The sequence below is a fragment of the Mustelus asterias genome, chromosome 12, assembly GCF_964213995.1.
Source record: "Mustelus asterias chromosome 12, sMusAst1.hap1.1, whole genome shotgun sequence".
NCBI lineage: Eukaryota > Metazoa > Chordata > Chondrichthyes > Carcharhiniformes > Triakidae > Mustelus > Mustelus asterias.
This window is the reverse complement of record NC_135812.1, coordinates 37,750,157-37,768,329: the sequence shown is the minus strand read 5'-3', so window position 1 is coordinate 37,768,329 and position 18,173 is coordinate 37,750,157. Positions and strand designations below refer to the sequence as shown.

The 18,173-nt window shown below is 42.3% G+C and overlaps 1 protein-coding gene across 2 annotated transcripts in view; it reads right to left on the bottom strand.

Annotated features, from left to right (window-relative positions):
• mks1 (MKS transition zone complex subunit 1) overlaps positions 1 to 18,173 on the bottom strand; it is a 68,073-nt gene that overhangs the window by 31,835 nt on the left and 18,065 nt on the right. The window contains exons 1-7 of one of the 2 annotated variants that reach the window (XM_078225072.1): positions 16,884 to 16,929; positions 13,278 to 13,363; positions 13,047 to 13,175; positions 12,845 to 12,949; positions 10,772 to 10,880; positions 7,641 to 7,697; positions 902 to 944 (exon numbers count right to left, since the gene is read on the bottom strand). In XM_078225072.1, coding sequence (XP_078081198.1) covers positions 902 to 944; positions 7,641 to 7,697; positions 10,772 to 10,880; positions 12,845 to 12,949; positions 13,047 to 13,175; positions 13,278 to 13,285 — 451 coding nt within the window. In that variant the 5' untranslated portion in view covers positions 13,286 to 13,363; positions 16,884 to 16,929. Of the gene's footprint in view, positions 1 to 901; positions 945 to 7,640; positions 7,698 to 10,771; positions 10,881 to 12,844; positions 12,950 to 13,046; positions 13,176 to 13,277; positions 13,364 to 16,883; positions 16,982 to 18,173 lie in introns of those variants that run through there. The other variant, XM_078225071.1, reaches the window with a different exon arrangement.

The window sequence follows — 18,173 nt, the reverse complement described above, 5'->3', positions numbered from 1 at the left end:
AACTGAGAATCGAACCCGGGTCCCTGGCACTGTGAAACAGCAGTGCTAACCACTGTGCCACCCTGTATTAAACCAAAATATGATCCTCAGGGTCGATAACGCACTCCAGTCCCTGCAGTGCCAAATGGGCACAGAAGAGTGAAGCTGCGGTGATGTCGTCAAGTTGTCCAAGCAGACAATCACAAGAAGGGATTGTTATAGAACCATTCCCATCCCTCAAAACAATCAGGAAAGAACAGGAATTAAAAGAAAAACCACTTCTAAAAATTTTAGGTAGATCAAATTCAAAGTTGGGACATACACAAGGGATGAAATTTGAAGGTCCAAATTTCTGAAAAAAGTAAAATCGTTGCATAAAAAATCTGCTAATTACTCTTTTAGCTGTTAATCATTCCATAATTATCCAGTTATCCTTACAGGGTCAGGCCTGTAATTCGTACGATTTTATTAATCACATTTCAGTTAAAAACCCATTTATAAGAACACAAGAAATAGGAGGAGTAGATCTTACGGCCCATTGATCCTGCTCCATGATTCAACACAACAATGTCAGATCTTGGACTTTTAACTCCACTTTTCCACCCACTCTACATTTCACTTAATTCTCCGAGACACCAAAATTTTGTCCCAGCCTTAAATGTATTCAATGATGGAACATCCACTCTCCGGGGTAGGAACCTTTTAAGTATGGGGCAGGTCAGACGGGTTGACTGATATGCTTCTGTCCTTTACCTTTCATATGTGCACGGCCTGTGGGTCAGCCCAGGAACTTACTGATTGGCAGAGCTTAGTACTGGCACCAGGTGATGTGTCACCATTGCTCACTGCTTCTAGTGGGTCTGAAAGTATTCTGCTAGTGAGCGCAAACAGGTTAAAAATAGGCATATCATAATAAACTTACCAATTTCACCATTCACAAACAGCTTAAGAGCACCGAGAGGAGGCTGCAAAAATAAAAATGGAATGCATTTTAAAACTGAAATCAATCACCATGCAAAAAATTCACTGCACACACCAACCACCTTTTATTCTTTTTAAATAGCTGCCAATCTGACCAGAAAAAGCATTCAATGTATTGAAAAACTGCTGTGCTCCAACTTGGTACTAGATGGGGCATTAGGATGTCAATCTGCGACTGTAATCTCCAGGTGCCTCATCACAACACAATTGAAGAAGAGAAGGTGATAAACAAGTACAGATATTTCATCACTGCAGTGGAGGAGAAGAAGGGCATGAGAAGTCACCACCGGTGACTCTTGGCTGTAGAACATTCAGGAATGATCTGATTCAGGTGCTTAAATTTAGGAATGAAATCAGAAAGCACTCCTTCTCACAAAAAAAGGTAGAAATCTGGAACTCTCTCCCTAAAAAGCAGCAGATGCTGGGAAACTTGCAGCTTTCAAAACTGAGAAATAGATGTTTATTCAGTAAAAGCATCAAAGGGTAAGTAGATCAAGTTACATTACAGATCAGCTTTGGTCTAATAAATGCTGAGGAAGCACAATGGGCTGAATGGCCTATTCCAGTTCTTAGAAAGAGCAGCAACAGCAGGGATCTTTCACTCTCAATTAACTGGTACAAACAACTTAAAAAGGACAAGATACAACTTTAAGAGGGAAAAATGCTTCAAATTGTGTTTTACAACTGATGCACAATTAGAATTTCTCTTTTCTTTTCCACTTCCTCTTTCCAACATTTTTTCTCATTCTTCTGCAAAGTAAGACTCTCTTCTCCTTCAGCAAGACTTCTCTGTCATCCACTTAGGTGGACAGAGGAAGCCCCCCCGCCACCGCCCCGCCCCCCCAACAAAGTTTCCATCAACAACACTGAGTCTTGGGTGTGGGATGCAGACAACAGCAGGATCTAAGTATCTAAGGATCTAAGTATCAGAGAAAAATGTTCAGCCTCTGCTCTTTGCTCACTTGAGAGTGGAAGGTCCCCAGTGTGAAGGACTTGGCATGTAAAATCACATTCACCACTCGGTGTCACCATAGAGTCTTGCTCCAATCCCTCCATCACCAGCACAAGGTCCAAGTTAGAATGTTTCTTCTGATCAATTCAACATATAAAATTATGGTTGTAGGTGAACAAAAACCATAAAGTGTAAAGAGGCCGTGCAGATGAGTATATTCTGTTGTGTGCTGCCACAATCATAATGGGGCCAAAGTTTTGTATAGGCATCAATATCCATAACAGTCAAGACTATGGGCCAAGTGCTGGTAAATGGGATTAGGTGGGAGGACAGGTATTTCACCCAAGTCGGTGCAGACTCGATGGGCTTAAGGGCCTTTTCTGCATTGTATGATTCTAGGGAGACAAAAACAAAATGGTTCTCAATCGTAAATTGCCATCTCATGACATCTGTTGGAAAACGCATAGGTGGAATCTCTGGTCAAAGACAGGAATGGGCTAAGGCTCAGCCCTCATGCCCTCCACAAATACACTGGCTTACATGCAATGAATAGGATGGGACTGAGCTTCAGGGAAAATCACTGCCCAAGCAGACATTTTAGGTCAAAAATCGTGGGGCTGGGGAGCATTAGTAACAAAAGTATACTTAAATCCATCTTTCTTTTTATCAAGTTGAAATCTCTTGCTTCGTGAGCTTTCTGATATTCCAGTCATCAGCAGTTTTTAGCAAGGGCACAAAGCAGGGAATGTGGGACTGTCCCCAGGTTAGCGTTTAACTTTGAAACATTAGACTCGTAACTTCCTGGCTCCCCAGAGTTCGATTTTGGGGCTACCCAAAAAAAGGTAAAAGTATAAGTCAGGACTGGGTACTTCAAGTGTCAGGTTTCAGATGTTTCAGGAGGGACAGGGAAGGAGGCAAAAGAGGTGGGGGAGTGGCACTGTTGATCAGGGATAGTGTCACAGCTGTAGAAAAGATGGATTAGAAAATTAGAAAAAGGTTAGGAACAGGAAGGGGTCGGTAACTTTACTGGGTGTTTTCTATAGGCCGCCCAATAGTAGCAGAGATGTGGAGGAGCAGATTGGGAAGCAGATTCTGGAAAGATGTGATAATAACAGAGTGGTCGTGATGGGAGATTTTAATTTCCCAAATATCAATTGGAATATCCCTAGGGTAAGGGGTTTAGATGGAGAGGAGTTTGTTAGGTGTGTTCAGGAGAGCTTCCTGACACAGTATGTAGATAAGCCTACAAGAGGAGAGGCTGTGCTTGATTTGATATTAGGGAATGAACCTGGGCAGGTGTCAGATTTATCAGTGGAAGAGCATTTTGGGGATAGTGATCATAACTCTATCTCCTTTACACTAGCATTGGAGAGAGATAGGATCTGTCGAGCTAGGAAAGTGTTCATCTGGAGTAAGGGCAACTATGATGCTATTAGGCAGGAAATTAGAGGCATAAATTGGAAGGAAGTTTTCTCAGGGAAATGTACGGAAGAAATGTGGCAAATTTTCAAGGAAGATTTGTCTGGAGCTCTGCACGGCAATGTTCCGGTGCGACAGGGGAGTTATGGTAGGTTACAAGAACCATGGTGCACGAAAGCTGTAACGTATTTAGTCAGGAAGAAAAGAAAAGCCTACAAAAGGTTCAGGGAGCTAGGTAATGTTAGAAATCTAGAAGAGTATACGACTAGTAGGAAGGAACTGAAGAGGGAAATTAGAAGAGCCAGGAGGGGACATGAGAAGGCCTTGACAGACAGGATAAAGGAAAACCCCAAGGCATTCTACAAGTATGTGAAGAGCAAGAGGATAAGATGTGAAGGAGTAGGACCTATCAAATGTGACGGTGGGAAAGTCTGTATTGAACCGGTTGAAATAGCAGAGGTACTCAATTAATACTTTGCTTCAGTATTCACAGTGGAAAAGGATCTTGGTAGTTGCAGTGCAGACTTGCAGTGGACTGAGAAGATTGAGCATGTGGGCATTAAGAAAGAGGATGTGTTGGAGCTGTTGAAAAGCATCAAGTTAGATAAATCGCTGGCACCGGATGGGGTGTACCCCAGGTTACTGTGGGAGGTGAGGGAAGAGATTGCTGATCCTCTGGCGATGATCTTTGCGTCGTCAATGGAGACGGGAGAGGTTCCGGAGGATTGGAGGATGGCGGATGTGGTTCCGTTATTCAAGAAAGGGAGAAGAGATAGCCCAGGAAATTATAGACCGGTGAGTCTAACCTCAGTGGTAGGTAAGTTGATGGAGAAGATCCTGAGAGGCAGGATTTATGAACATTTGGAAAGGAATAGTATGATCAGAAGTAGCCAGCACGGCTTTGTCCAAGGCAGATCATGCCTTACGAGTCTGATTGAGTTTTTTGAAGATGTGACTAGACACTTAGACGGGGGAAGAGCGGTAGATGTGGTTTATATGGATTTCAGTAAGGCATTTGATAAGGTGCCCCATGCAAGGCTTATGGAGAAAGTGAAGGGGCATGGGATACAAGGGGATGTTGCTTTGTGGATTCAGAACTGGGTCGCCCACAGAAGACAAAGAGTGGTTGTAGATGGGTCTTTTTCAGAGTGGAGGTCGGTCACCAGTGGAGTGCCCCAGGGATCTGTTCTGGGACCCTTGCTCTTTGTGATTTTTATAAATGACCTGGATGAGGAAGTGGAAGGATGAGTTGGCAAGTTTGCTGATGACACGAAGGTTGGAGGTGTTGTGGATAGCGTAGAGAGATGTCAGCAGTTGCAACGAGACATAGATAAGATGCAAGACTGGGCGGAGAAGTGGCAGATGGACTTCAACCCAGATAAGTGTGTGGTGGTTCATTTGGCAGGTCGAATAGGATGGAAGAATATAATATTAACGGTAAGACGCTTGGCAGTGTGGAAGAACAGAGGGATCTTGGGGTCCGGGTTCATAGGATGCTCAAAGCGGCGTCGCAGGTTGAGGCTGTGGTTAAGAAGGCATATGGAATACTGGCCTTCATCAATAGAGGAATTGAGTTTAGAAATTGGGAGATAATGCTGCAGCTGAAGAGGACCCTGGTCAGACCCCACCTGGAGTACTGTGCCCAGTTCTGGTCGCCTCATTACAGAAAGGATGTGGAAGCCATAGAACGGGTGCAGAGGAGATTTACGAGGATGTTGCCGGGATTAAGTGGTATGCCTTATGAGGATAGGTTGAGAGAGCTAGGTCTATTCTCCCTGGAGAGGCGAAGGAGGAGAGGTGACCTGATAGAGGTGTATAAGATGTTGAGAGGTATTGATAGAGTGGATTCTCAGAAGCTTTTACCCAGGGCTGAAATGGTTGTCACAAGAGGCCACAGGTTTAGGGTGCTGGGGAGTAGGTATAGAGGAGATGTTAGGGGTAAGTTTTTCACTCAGAGGGTGGTGGGTGCATGGAATCGGCTGCCGGTAGTGGTGGTGGAAGCGGATTCGATTGAGTCTTTTAAGAGACTTTTGGATAGGTTCATGGAAGTTAGTAACATAGAGGGTTATAGATGAGCCTAGAAGGTAAGGAAATTGTTCGGCGCAACTTGCAGGCCGAAGGGCCTGTTTGTGCTGTTGCTTTTCTATGTTCTATGTTCTATAAGTGACAATTGTCCAGAAGCACTAACTTCCCTTGGACAATTGCGCTGCGCTGGGAACTATCTGACAAAGTGATTTAAATTGCTAACTTTGGATGGTTCTGCCAGTGACATGCCAGTAGTTACTTTGAAAAAATTAAACAAAATAAAACCACTTGTAACTTCAGCATAACTAATGTAAACACGCAGACTGAGCACCACACTCAAACTTACAAACATCCTCCCCCTGCTCCCCCCCACCCCCACTAAGCATCCACCGCCCCCACTCCCCCCACCACCAAACTCCCAACTACGCAGGATTCCCCTGACACGGCCCCTGCATCCGACATCCCGTCCTCTTGTTGTCTTGTTATTTCCAGTGGGACCTTTAAGTTTAACTACTTTACGGCAGCTAGTGATGTAAAAAGGTATGTCCTATTTCACTCCGCTTCTTTTAGACTGCGATGCTGGAGCCAGGGACCTGCTGCACTGCCTGAATCTCAGCCGGCCAGAGTCAGGAAGGTCAGGCGAAACAGGCGCTTTAGAATTTTAGCACAGCCAAGTCAGTACGGAATGGCAATCCGATGATGTTGATTGCCACTCTGAGCAAGTTACAGCCCAATGTGTTAATGTGATGCAGGACTAGTCATACAGAATCAGATTATATCTCGAAGGGGCAAATGAGACAGCCATGGGCAACTAATGGGAAGTATAAATAAAAAAGCACATTGATCCAAAAAAAAAGCACAGATCTGGGAAATATACAAACAACTGCAAAGCTGGGGCTACAAAATGGAAAGTATGAAAAACAACCTGCAAAGGATAACAAAATCAATTAAGAGTCAGATTCTTCATTAGGGAATTTAAGAAATATTTCTACACAAAAGGATGACAGAAGTTTGAAACCCTCTTCTGCAAACAGAAAATGAAGCAAGATCGTTTTAAAACTGGAATTGATAAGATTTTTGTTAATTTAAGATTTGGGGCAAATGGAGTTAGATCACAGATCAACCACAATCTCGCTGAACGCTAAAACAGGCTAAATGGCTTACTCCTGTTTCTACCACCTGAATTACTGGTGAAGCAACTTACAAAGAGCAGCTGTGTCATTTGCCGAAGAGACAGCAGCAGTGAAGCCCATTTGATACCAGAAAGTACAACTGCTCACAGAAAATTCTAGTCTGCACAAACAATACGTCTTAACTTCCACTTCAAAAGATATCACATGCTCCTCTAAGTCTAATGGTCAGTGTATGCCAATTCTGGTTGAACTACATGTAACTTTATGCTGCAGACTTGTTCCCACTAGGTATCTAGCACACACCAATTTTACAAAGGATCCTTGCAGCCAACACATCATTTTTAAAAAAAATCATTCAAGGCATGTGAACACTTCTAGCTCGGCCAGCATTTACTGTCCATTCTAATTGCCCTTAAGAAGGTGGGGGTGAGCTACCTTCTTGAACCTCCTTATGTCTGTTGCAGGCCGTGTGGCGTAGGTACACCAACAGTGATGTTAGGGAGGAAGATGCTGATTTTGACCCAATGACAGTGAAGGAACAGCAATATATTTCAAAATCAAGATGATGAGATGCTTGGAGGGAAACTTTCAGGTGGTGTTGTTCCCATGTATCGCTGCCCTTGCCTTGCTAGATGGTTGTGGGTTTGGATGGTGCTATCTAGAGAGCCTTGGTGAGTTCCTGCAGCACATCTTGTGGATAGTACACACTGCTGTCACTGTGATTTGGTGGTGGAGGGACTGAATGTTTGCGGAAGGGTTGCCAATCAAGCGGGTTGCTTTGGCCTGGATGATGTTGAGCTTTGAGTCTTGTTGGAACTGTACAAGTGGAGAGTATTTCATAACACTCCAAAAAGCCTTTGCCTTGTAGATTGTGGACAGGCTTTGGGGAGTCAGGAGGGGAAACCAAGCTCCTGACTTGCTCTTGTAGCCACAGTATTTGTATAGCTCAAAAACAGAAAATGCTGGAAAATCTGAGCAGCTCTGACAGCATCTGTGGAGAGAGAATAGAGCCAACATTTTGAGTCACGATGACCTTTCATCAGGACTCATATAGCTTTATATAGCTGTCCAGTTCAGTTTCTATTAAAATAGATAAAATTATTGCTCCTTCTTGACAGAAAAAAATGGAAGGGAAAAAAAAGCATACTTACAATTTCAAATTCTTCTCCAACCAGAGTGTTAAGGTACTCCTTGTGTCTGTTGTACAGCTGTTAGCAAAAAAGTAAACTCTGATAATTCAAATTTTACCCTAAAATTGAATAAAAGACAATATATTTTGGATACGATGAGAATCTACATAATTTCCAGTGCTTGATCGTCACAATGGCAATTACTATAATGTATATTAAACAAACCTTTACACTCAGTCTGGTTCCTTCCATTTATTATACACTGGTTAGAGGTGGAGCAAGGACTTGTTACTGGGAAAATTGGAGGAGCGTAACAAGGCTTAGTTTCAGATGTCACCAGGACTGGGAAGATAAAGCAGGTAGATGGACAAGTGTAGACTGAATGATGCTAAGCATGCGTTTAAAAGAATACAGAAGGGACAGAGGATGAAGTGAATAGGAATATTCAGGTCTTCATTAAATGAGTTGGAGGACACTTAACCAATTCTAGATTTCAAAATTTCAGGGAAGATGACCACTGCAGAGGATGGCCTGCTTGGAAAAAAAATACCAGAGGAAAGTTCAGAGGAACAGCAACTAAAATAGATTCAGCGAGTAAGAAAGTATGCAACAGAAAATTGGGAGAGCAAGTTAGGTATTTTTCCTAATTTATTAGGAGTGTGATATTCTCCCTTGATGTGTAAAGTCTTCAAGAACTTGGATTTCATACAGAGCAGTTGAGGGAAACATGTTTGACAGGAACCAAAAGCAATAAAATTCAGAGGTCACATTAGAAAAGATGCAAGCGTTCCAGTGGAAATCATGGCAAGAACCAGGACAAAAACATTCACAGAAATGAGAGAAATAAATACAGAAAATGTTGGAAAAACACAGCAGATTAATTCGATTTTCAAGTTTGCTGACAACACCACCCGTAGTGGGTTGGATCTCAAACAATGATGAAACAGAGTACAGGAATAAGAAAGAGAATCTGGTGAACTGGTGTTGTGACTTCAGGAAGCGTAAAGGAGAACATGCCCCTGTCTACATCAACGGAGACGGAGTAGAAAGAGTCGAGAGCTTCAAGTTTCTAGGTGTCCAGATCACCAACAACCTGTCCTGGTTCCCCCATGCTGACTCTATAATTAAGAAAGCCCACCAACGCCTCTACTTTCTCAGAAGACAAAGGAAGTTTGGCGTATCAGCTACGCTCTCACCAATTTTTACATAGAAAGCATTCTTTCTGGTTGTACCACAGTTTGGTATGGCTCCTGCTCTGCCCAAGACTGCAAGAAACTACGAAAGGGCGTGAATGTAGCCCAATCCATCACGCAAACCAGCCTCCCATCCATTGACTCTGTCTACACTTCCCGCTGCCTCAGCAAAGCAGCCAGCATAATTAAAGTCCCCACGCACCCCGGACGTTCTCTCTTCCACCTTCTTCCGTCGGGAAAAAGATGTAAAAGTCTGAGGTCATGATAAAATTGCCCTTAGTATCATTGAGATGCGTAGGTTAGAGGGATTAGTGGATAAATATGTAGGGATATGGAGGTAGGGCTTGGGTGGGATTGTGGTCGGTGCAGACTCGATGGGCCAAATGGCCTCTTTCTGCACTGTAGGGTTTCTATGAGGTCACATACCAACCGACTCAAGAACAGTTTCTTCCCGGCTGCCATCAGACTTTTGAATGGACCTACCTTGCATTAAGTTGATCTTTCTCTACACCCTAGCAATATTTAACACTACATTCTGCACTCTCTCGTTTCCTTCTCTATGAACGTCATGCTTTGTCTATATAGCGCGCAAGAAACAATATTTTTCACTGTGTGCTAATACATGTGACAATAAATCAAATCAAAATCAAATCAAAATCTGGCAGCATCTTGAAGTAAAACGGAACTTGAAACTTTAACTGTTTCTCTATCCACAGATGCTGCCAGACCTGCTGAGCCTTTCCAGCATTTTCTGCTTTAATTCAGATTTCCAGTGTCTACAGTGTTCGCTTTTATCATAAGAGGTGAAAGGTAGCATCTAGACTTGTGGAGAAATACAAAATGATTTGGTGGAAGTGACAGAAACAGAATGGCTTTCAATGTGAAGGAAATCAATCGGAACTGAGGTAACTTGTATCGTGAGATTATTGCATAGTCAGTGCAATCAGAGGAAGACAGGAGGTGGTGCTATTCTGTGAGGAGTCTGCAGGTGCAAAATAAAACATTGTTGGCTAGGGGTTACCACACAGGAACAGAATACACAGCACCTCCTTGTGAGCACACATTACACAGCAGCAGACTAGATTCATACTTGATTGTTTTTTGACTGTTCAGGAATCTTGACTGTCAGTTTTGTACAATGTTGTTTTAGTTAAACCCACTGTGAACTTGCAACTGTGAAACCTGCATTAATCTAACACACTGTGTGGTGATGTGATCTTTGGATTAAACTTATAATGAGATTTCTTAGTAGAAAAGTTAATGTGATTCCATGATCTGGGAGTCCGAGTCAAATTGTTAGAGATACAGATTACTTGCTGTCTAGTTTTAAATGAAGTCACTGTGAAAATCCCCTAGTCGCTACACCCCAGCACCTGCTCAGGTACACGGAGGAAGAATTTAGGATAGCCAATGTACCAAACCAGCACATCTTTCAGATTCTGGGAGGAAACCAGAGCACCCGGAGGAAACCCACAAAGACACGGGGAGAACATGCAGACTTCACAGTGACCCAAGGAGGGAACCGGGTCCCTGGCGCTGTGAGGCAGTAGTGCTAATCACTGTGCCACCGTCTAGCTCAAAGAAGGAGGGTCACTCATATAAACTATACAAGTATGGCCATGTCATAGTATCATGCCCCATCGTCATAGACTTGTGCTCCATTGTGCCATGGCGGGTTCAAAGAAAAGATGAGTGTGTAGCAATGTTTTCTTGCAACACAAACAGAAAATGCTGGAAAATCTCAGCAGATCTGACAGCATCTGTGGAGAGAGAATAGCGCCAATGTTTCGCGTCAGGATGACCTGTCAGAGCTGTTTTCTTGCTGCTGACTCAGCACATCTTAAATCGTTTTGCTGAGAGGGACTCTACCTAACAATTCAACAGCTACACATGACCCTGGTGGAGATTAGACTTAAGAAAATGAGCATCAACTCGCTAAGAAAAGCAATTTTTCCTTACATTTTTGTAGAGACTTTGCTCCCTATCTTGATCTTCCTTCTGGACTGTGGAGGACGCATTGTTAATTTTGTACAGCCACAGGTCCTTCTTCTCTCCCTCAGTCTCAATCCTATTCCCAGAAAGAACAAGAGAATGTCAGAAACAGGAAATTAAATTTCAAAAAGGAAACTCTGAAACAGGTCTGTCAGATAAACATGGAGAACCACTGGGACTGGAGGCAGAGGAGAAAAATTAGACAAAAATCTTAAGATTTCAAAAATATTTTTAAAAAATGATGGCTATGCATAGCTGGACGATTAGCATCTGAATGACAAAGGTTGTAGCTTCAGCTGGAATTAATCAGAAATGCCAAGATCAGGCCTTCCATAAAGAAAAAAAAGAATGAAGGCTTGCATTTATACAGCATCTTTCATGACCATCAGTTTTACATCCAATGAAGCTTTTGGAAATGCAGAAATCAACTTGCACACAGCAAGCTCCCACAAATAGCAATGTGATGATGACCAGATCCTCTGTTTTGTGATATTGATTGACAGATAAACATTGATCAGGTCACTGAGATAACTCCCCTTTTCTACTTCAAAATAGTGCCATGGGATTATTTAGGGCCACCTGAGGGGGCAGACAGGACCTCAGTTTAACATCTCATCAAAAAGTGGCACCTTTGAAATGCAGCAAACCCTTCATACTGCATTGGAATGTCAGACTAGACTATTATTCTCAAGTACTGATTGAGAAGCAAAATGTAGCCAGCACAGGATGGCTTAGAGTAGAGATGTTGTTTTCATTGCAGGTACGTCACAATGTTGATGCTAACAGTTCATGGTGAGCTGTTTCAGGATTTATCCAATAGTGAGGCAAGTATCCTAAGGGAGTGAGAAGAATAGGCATTGCTCAACTGGAGAAACCAAAGAAGTGGAAGGGCCAAATACAACTGGATTAACGAGGCTAGTGGCCACAGCTAAGATACAGGGCTAACTGTAACATGCCTGGCACTGTATCTAATTCTATATTCTATTTTTCTTCCTCAATCCCTGTCCTAAATATATCGTGGGAGCTTTCTGCTTTAAAAGGTACCATCTAAATGCAGGCAATGCTTTTTGTTGAATAGCCTAACAATTAATTTAACTTTAATAGAAAGAGTTGTGCACTGCCTCAGACAGAGCATAATATGCAGGGAAAAGCACTAGAGAGCCAGAGGGCTAGTCAGATGTGTCTCCAAAACTGTATGGGGAATAAGTGAATGAATTGGTCCTTGTACAGAGTATAGTACTTTAACCCCATTCCAATATTTCAAACTGTTATTGATAATTCGTATCTGGACTCTTCACCTCTATCTATCCTGCCTTCCCCTCCGAGTAAGTCCTGTACAGTGAACAGCCTCCACCCAAAAGTCAAACTATCTCTTTTAGATGCTGAATGACCTGTGTATTTCAAATGTTTCGTTTTAAGTTTAGATTTAAATGGAAGATCATTCACTTTGGATATGACAAAGGCAAATAGAATAGTTTTCTTGAAAGAGGGAGACTGAAAGCTGTAACAGATTAGAGACTTAATCCAGTAAACAGACATAAAGTGTGTGGCAAAAAAGGCTAATGGAATGTTAATGTTTATCTCGAGGAAAGCTGGAAAACAGTGAGGAAGTGATGCTTCAGCTGTATAGAGCAATGGTCTGACCTCATTTGGAGTATCACATTCAGTTCTGGACACGACACCTCAGGATGGAGTTACTGGCTTTGGAAGGTGTTCAGCAGAGATTCACCAGAATATACCAGGGTTCAATTATGAGAAAGCATTTCAGAAACGTGGTTTGTAGTCCCTTGAGTTTAGAAGACTGAGGATGATCTAAGAGATTCAAAGGATAGATGCAGAGAAATAACTCCTGATGAGGGAATCCAGAGAGGGGGGAATGGCCTGGACTGAGAATTCATACACAGAAAAATCAATATCGAGATGATTTTGAAGTATCTCAAACTCTAATGCAGTGGCATAAATATTTTTAATATAATGAGAAATGCAGATGTGGTTAACTAGTGTCATTAACATGCAGAGATATCAGAAGACAGTACTTGCCTGTAGGGTGATTTGGAGCCACTGAAGTCTGGTTTTATGGAGAGAACTCCATTGTTGTCCACTTTAATGGTGCACAATACGTACTCGTCCTCACGTTTCCCCAGCCTGAACGAACACACAGTACAGAATTAACCATTAAAACAGCAAACAATCTCACACACTTCAGTCTGGAATAGTTTTCATTCAGAGTTGGAAAACCTACTTTCCATAGGGCCCCAGGTCTCCCATAATGTACATGGTTTGCACAGGATTGTTCAGGACATGATTGTTCCTCACAAACTCCTCATTCGGTGCCCAGGTAATGATCCGGGACTGTGGAGTCTTCCCTTCCCTAAAGGTCAATGTAAAGATAATAAACAGACATTACAGTTTGGTTCCCACACCAACCAGTACATCCCAGGTTCAATTTCTGTTTTACATTGAGTAATCTGACCTTAGCATGGGGTTACAATAGGGTTCAGAGCTGTCAGCTTTTGATGAGAAGTGAAGGATCAGTCAACCTTCCCCAGCAGTGTGTCCCTGCAAATGGAGGGGCATCGGGTGAGGATTAGACCAGGTTTGGGATAATACCTTAGCAGTTGAATTGCTTGCTGGCATTTATATCTCAGTTCATATTTAATGAATGAGGAAGCCTGACTTTGGATGCTATTTATCCCCTTCTTACTCCACATATGTTATTTTGCCAACATGTTGCCTGCAGCCGAGAGATCAGGCAGTTACTTGCTCCTCCACTCTTGTTCCTGTTTCTTTGTCTCACCATGCCTAATGTCTCTGCATAAATGCACAACCATGATAAGAAAATTCTGAGTTGCCAGACTATTGGACAGAAACAAAATAACATGTTGATTTGTGAATCTGGATAGCACCAATCAGACCACTACTGACACTTATAGATTGAGCCCCCACCCAGATAGCAGACTGGTGCAATCCAAATTCACAAATCAACATCTGAATTTAACCTGTAACGCTTCAAGCTGACTCAGGGAACCTGAACCCCCACACCAACATCCCCTCCCTTGCTAAGTACACAGTAAAAAGTCTGCTCTTATTTTGCAAATGAAAGAAGCCTTAAGTTTGGCCCAAACAGACTCAAGATTCAGTCTACTCCTTCCCAGAGAAGCCAAAGAAAATGGAAAAAGTCATCCCATATTACAAATAAATACTAAATTCCTGAAAAAATACAGGGAATGGAGTAAAAGAAATTCATTCAAAGGGAATGAGCTGCCGGATAAAGTGGTAAATGCGGGGTCACTTTTAACATTTAAGAAAAACTTGGACGGGTTCATGGATGAGAGGGGTGTGGAGGGATATGGTCCAAGTGCAGGTCAGTGGGACTAGGCATAAAATGGTTCGGCACAGACAAGAAGGGCCAAAAGGCCTGTTTCTGAGCTGTAATTTTCTATGGTTCTATGGGACAGAATTCACGCAATTCAATTAAAAGGGAACAAAGTTAAACTAATTACTAGCCGAGTTGAAAAAATATCCAGTTCCTCGATGACCCAAGTCATTTAAAATGCAATGTGGCACAGCACAAAATGAGAAAGATCAAGTCCAATGGTTTGACCCCTGTCCTGTCCCAATTCAGTGGATTTGAAACTAAGCAGCAGTAGGCTTCTTTCAATTGGAGACCAAACTGGAAAAATCCACCTGATTGCAAACCAATGACTCCTGCGGGAAAAGACATAGACACATCATTTTCAGGCTCATTTGTGATATTATGCTGTGCTTCCTCTCAAATATTCTGCCAACAGTCACTGTCTAGGCCTACATATGGACATGGAATGGAGGACTACAAGTAGCTCCCACCTCCCCAAACTCAGCATGGTTACTGAAGGAAGAATGAGATATATGTTTACACAACTATATCTTCAAATTTCTGAAAGCATTGGTGTGCCACTAAAGTAATTTATGAAAGCAAAATAAAGCAACACAAGACTGATCATGTTTTTCCCCTATACAGATACAAGTTGGTTTGTAATCAATATCAAAAAGAAAAAAAATGCAGTAGGTCCATCCTTTTTTTGGTAGATCAGTCCCTTTTACCTCTGGTAACTATAGGCCGGTTAGATAAATTTCTGTTGTAGGGAAAATGCTTGAACCTATTATCAAGAAGAAATAGCGAGACATCTGGATGTAAATTGTCCCACTGGTAAGATGCAGCATGGATTCATGAAGGGAAGGTCATGTTTGACTAATTTGGTGGAATTCTTTGAGAACATTACATGTGCGGTGGACAGTGGGGAACCTGTGGATGTGGTGTATCTGTATTTCCGGGAGGCATTTAACAAGGTGCCGCACCAAAGACTGCTACATAAGATAAAGGTGAACGGTGTTATGAGTAATGTATTAACATGGATAGCGGATTGGTTAACTAACAGAAAGCAAAGAGTGGGGGTAAATGGGTGTTTTTCTGTTTGGCAATCAGTGACGAGTGGTGTGCCTCAGGGATCAGTGTTGGGACCGCAATTGTTTACGATTTACATAGATGATTTGGAGTTAGGGCCAAGTGTAGTGTGTCAAAATTCACAGATGACACTAAGATGAGTGGCAGAGCAAAGTGTGCAGAGGATGCTGAAAGTCTGCAAAGGAATATAGATAGTCTAAGTGAGTGGGCGAGGGTCTGGCAGATGGAGTACAATGTTGATAAATGTGAGGTCATCCATTTTGGTAGGAATAACAGCAAAATGGACTATTATTTAAATGGTAAAAAATTACAGCATGCTGTTGTGCAGAGGGACATGGGTGTTCTTGTGCAGGAATCTCAAGGAGTTGGTTTGCAGATGCAGCAGGTAATTAAGAAGGCAAATGGAATTTTGTCCTTTATTGCTAGAGGGATGGAGTTTAAAAACAGCGAGGTTATGTTGCAGCTGTATAAGGTGCTGGTGAGGCCACACCTGGAGTATTGTGTACAGTTTTCCTCCTTACTTGAGATCCCTCCTTACTTGCACTGGAGGGGGTGCAGAGGAGGTTCACTAGGTTGATTCCGGAGTTGAGAGGGTTGGCTTATGAGGAGAGACTGAGTAGACTGGGGCTATACTCATTGGAATTCAGAAGAATGAGAGGAGATCTTATAGAAACATATAAGATTATGAAGCGAATAAATAAGATAGAAGCAGGGAAGTTGTTTCCACTGACAGGTGAAACTAAAACTAAGGGGCATGGCCTCAAAATAAGGGGAAGCAGACTTAGGACTGAGTTGAGGAGGAGCTTCTTCACACAAAGGGTTGTGAATCTGTGGAATTCCTTGCCCAGTGAAGCAGTTGAGGCAACCTCATTGAATGTTTTTGAGGCAAGGATAGATACATTTTTGAACAGTAAAGGAATTAAGGGTTATGGTGAGCGGACGGGTAAGTGGAGCTGAGTCCACGAAAAGATCAGCCATTATTGAATGGCGGAGCAGGCTCGAGGGGCCAGATGGCCTACTCCTGCTCCTAGTTTTTATGTTCTTATGTTCTCTGATTTCTTCAAACCTCTACTCTAATTGTCCACTTCGAGCTGGTATTCCACAACTCTCCTTTGTTGATCATCTTCAAGTGATCTGCACAGGACAGTGCACGGGCTCAGTTGTAAAACTGCCCACAGTTAAATAGTTTGCCAATGCTCTATATGTAAACTTATACATTAAGGATGTCCACCACTAACCATATAACAAACAAGAGATAGGATAAAGAGAAAGAGAATGGGAAAACCAAAACAGATTAGTTGTTTCAAAAGTAAACGGAAACAAAAGTGCAGCAAGAAATATTCTCCTCAGTTTGAAGTTACTGAGGGTCATTGTTATAGCTGGGTAGGAGCTGTACCCAGGATCAAGCACAGGATGCTCTTAATTGGAAACTACTCCACTCCCAGCACTAACGTAAAGACATGAATAAAAGTTCAAAAGCAATTTAAACCAAATGCTGTGCAGTTTACAGAGCTGGCACAAGCTGCTCAATATTTTAGGCGATATTTTAATTGTATCTTCGTTTATAACAAAAAAACTCAACATACCAGCTTATCAACTATATACTCGCCACCTCCCACCACACCTATCCCTTACGTAATTCTGCGCTCCTGTCTCCTGCGCCGAATGTGTGACATCCTCTGTACCAGGTATGACGGAGCCTCCTTCGACGATGTGGTCATTGTCCGAGAGTACTGGAAAACAGGAAGTATATTGACTACCAACAACCGGCACAGCTTCAATGGTTTGGCATTCACACAACCCTGTAGCAGGTGTCATTCATAGAAGTTTTTAATGGGTCACCAGCTTTACTATTCTTCGACAAACACAATATATGGTACAGGGAGATTATTGGAAAGGCCCATACCAATCTCTCTGGGTCAATGAACTGCTTGCGCCAATACTGAAAAGTTGATGGAAGCAGATTCAAACAAGTTGGGCCGAAGGGCCTGTTTCCATGCTGTAAACCTCTATGACTCTAATAGTAATATTTTAAGGCAATGATTATATACTAAGGGCCTATTTAGATAGTTCCTTTAAAAGAGATGGCACAGGCACATTGGGCCAAGTGGGCTCCTTCCATGATGTATGAATCTATCATTCCATGGTATCTATTTAACATTCCAGTCATGGAGATACTAGATTTGATTCACCGTCTTTCCTGGAGTGACTGATTTTGGCCATTTCCCTTAGGTGACTTGGGAATAGGTGGGAAAGATTAGAGATAAATCAACTAGCACCTTCTGCTGGAAGATAAGCATGAATGTAGGGCTAGAAAAGTATTGATCTTGACTATTACGGCCCTGCATAAATAGCCTATTGACCTGCACAGAGTAGGTTCACACATCAAAAATAGACACTTGAATAAAGAAATTGAAAAACTATTTTAAAGCAGAAAACAGTAACACACCTTACGTATGTACAAAGGGATGAAGCACTATGCTCATCTTCCTATGCATTAAAGTCAGAATGTCGTATCATCTTTCCAACAAAAAGACTTAAATCAATTATTTGAGCAGTATATTTAGTGGTTAACTTCATCATATTTTTAAAGAGGATGTTTCTATCAATATGACAGATTGTGACGTTAGGAAACTTTTTTCAGTGGGGTGGGCGGGGGGGGGGGGAGAAGAGAAGAGGAATCGGTGAAAAAACGTAAGTCTGATGACTCAATGAACAGGAGATGAGAGTGACTGTCAGATCTAGGTCAGGAACAAGGGTGAAATAAACAGTCAGGGAACAAATCACTTATGAAACAGAAGCATCAAAGAACTGTCAAAAACAAAGTTAAAGGAACAACTATTGGGTCACTGTCTGTGTGGAAGTTGCACATTCTCCTCGGGTCTGCATGGGTTTCCTCCGGGTGCTCCAGTTTCCCCCCACACT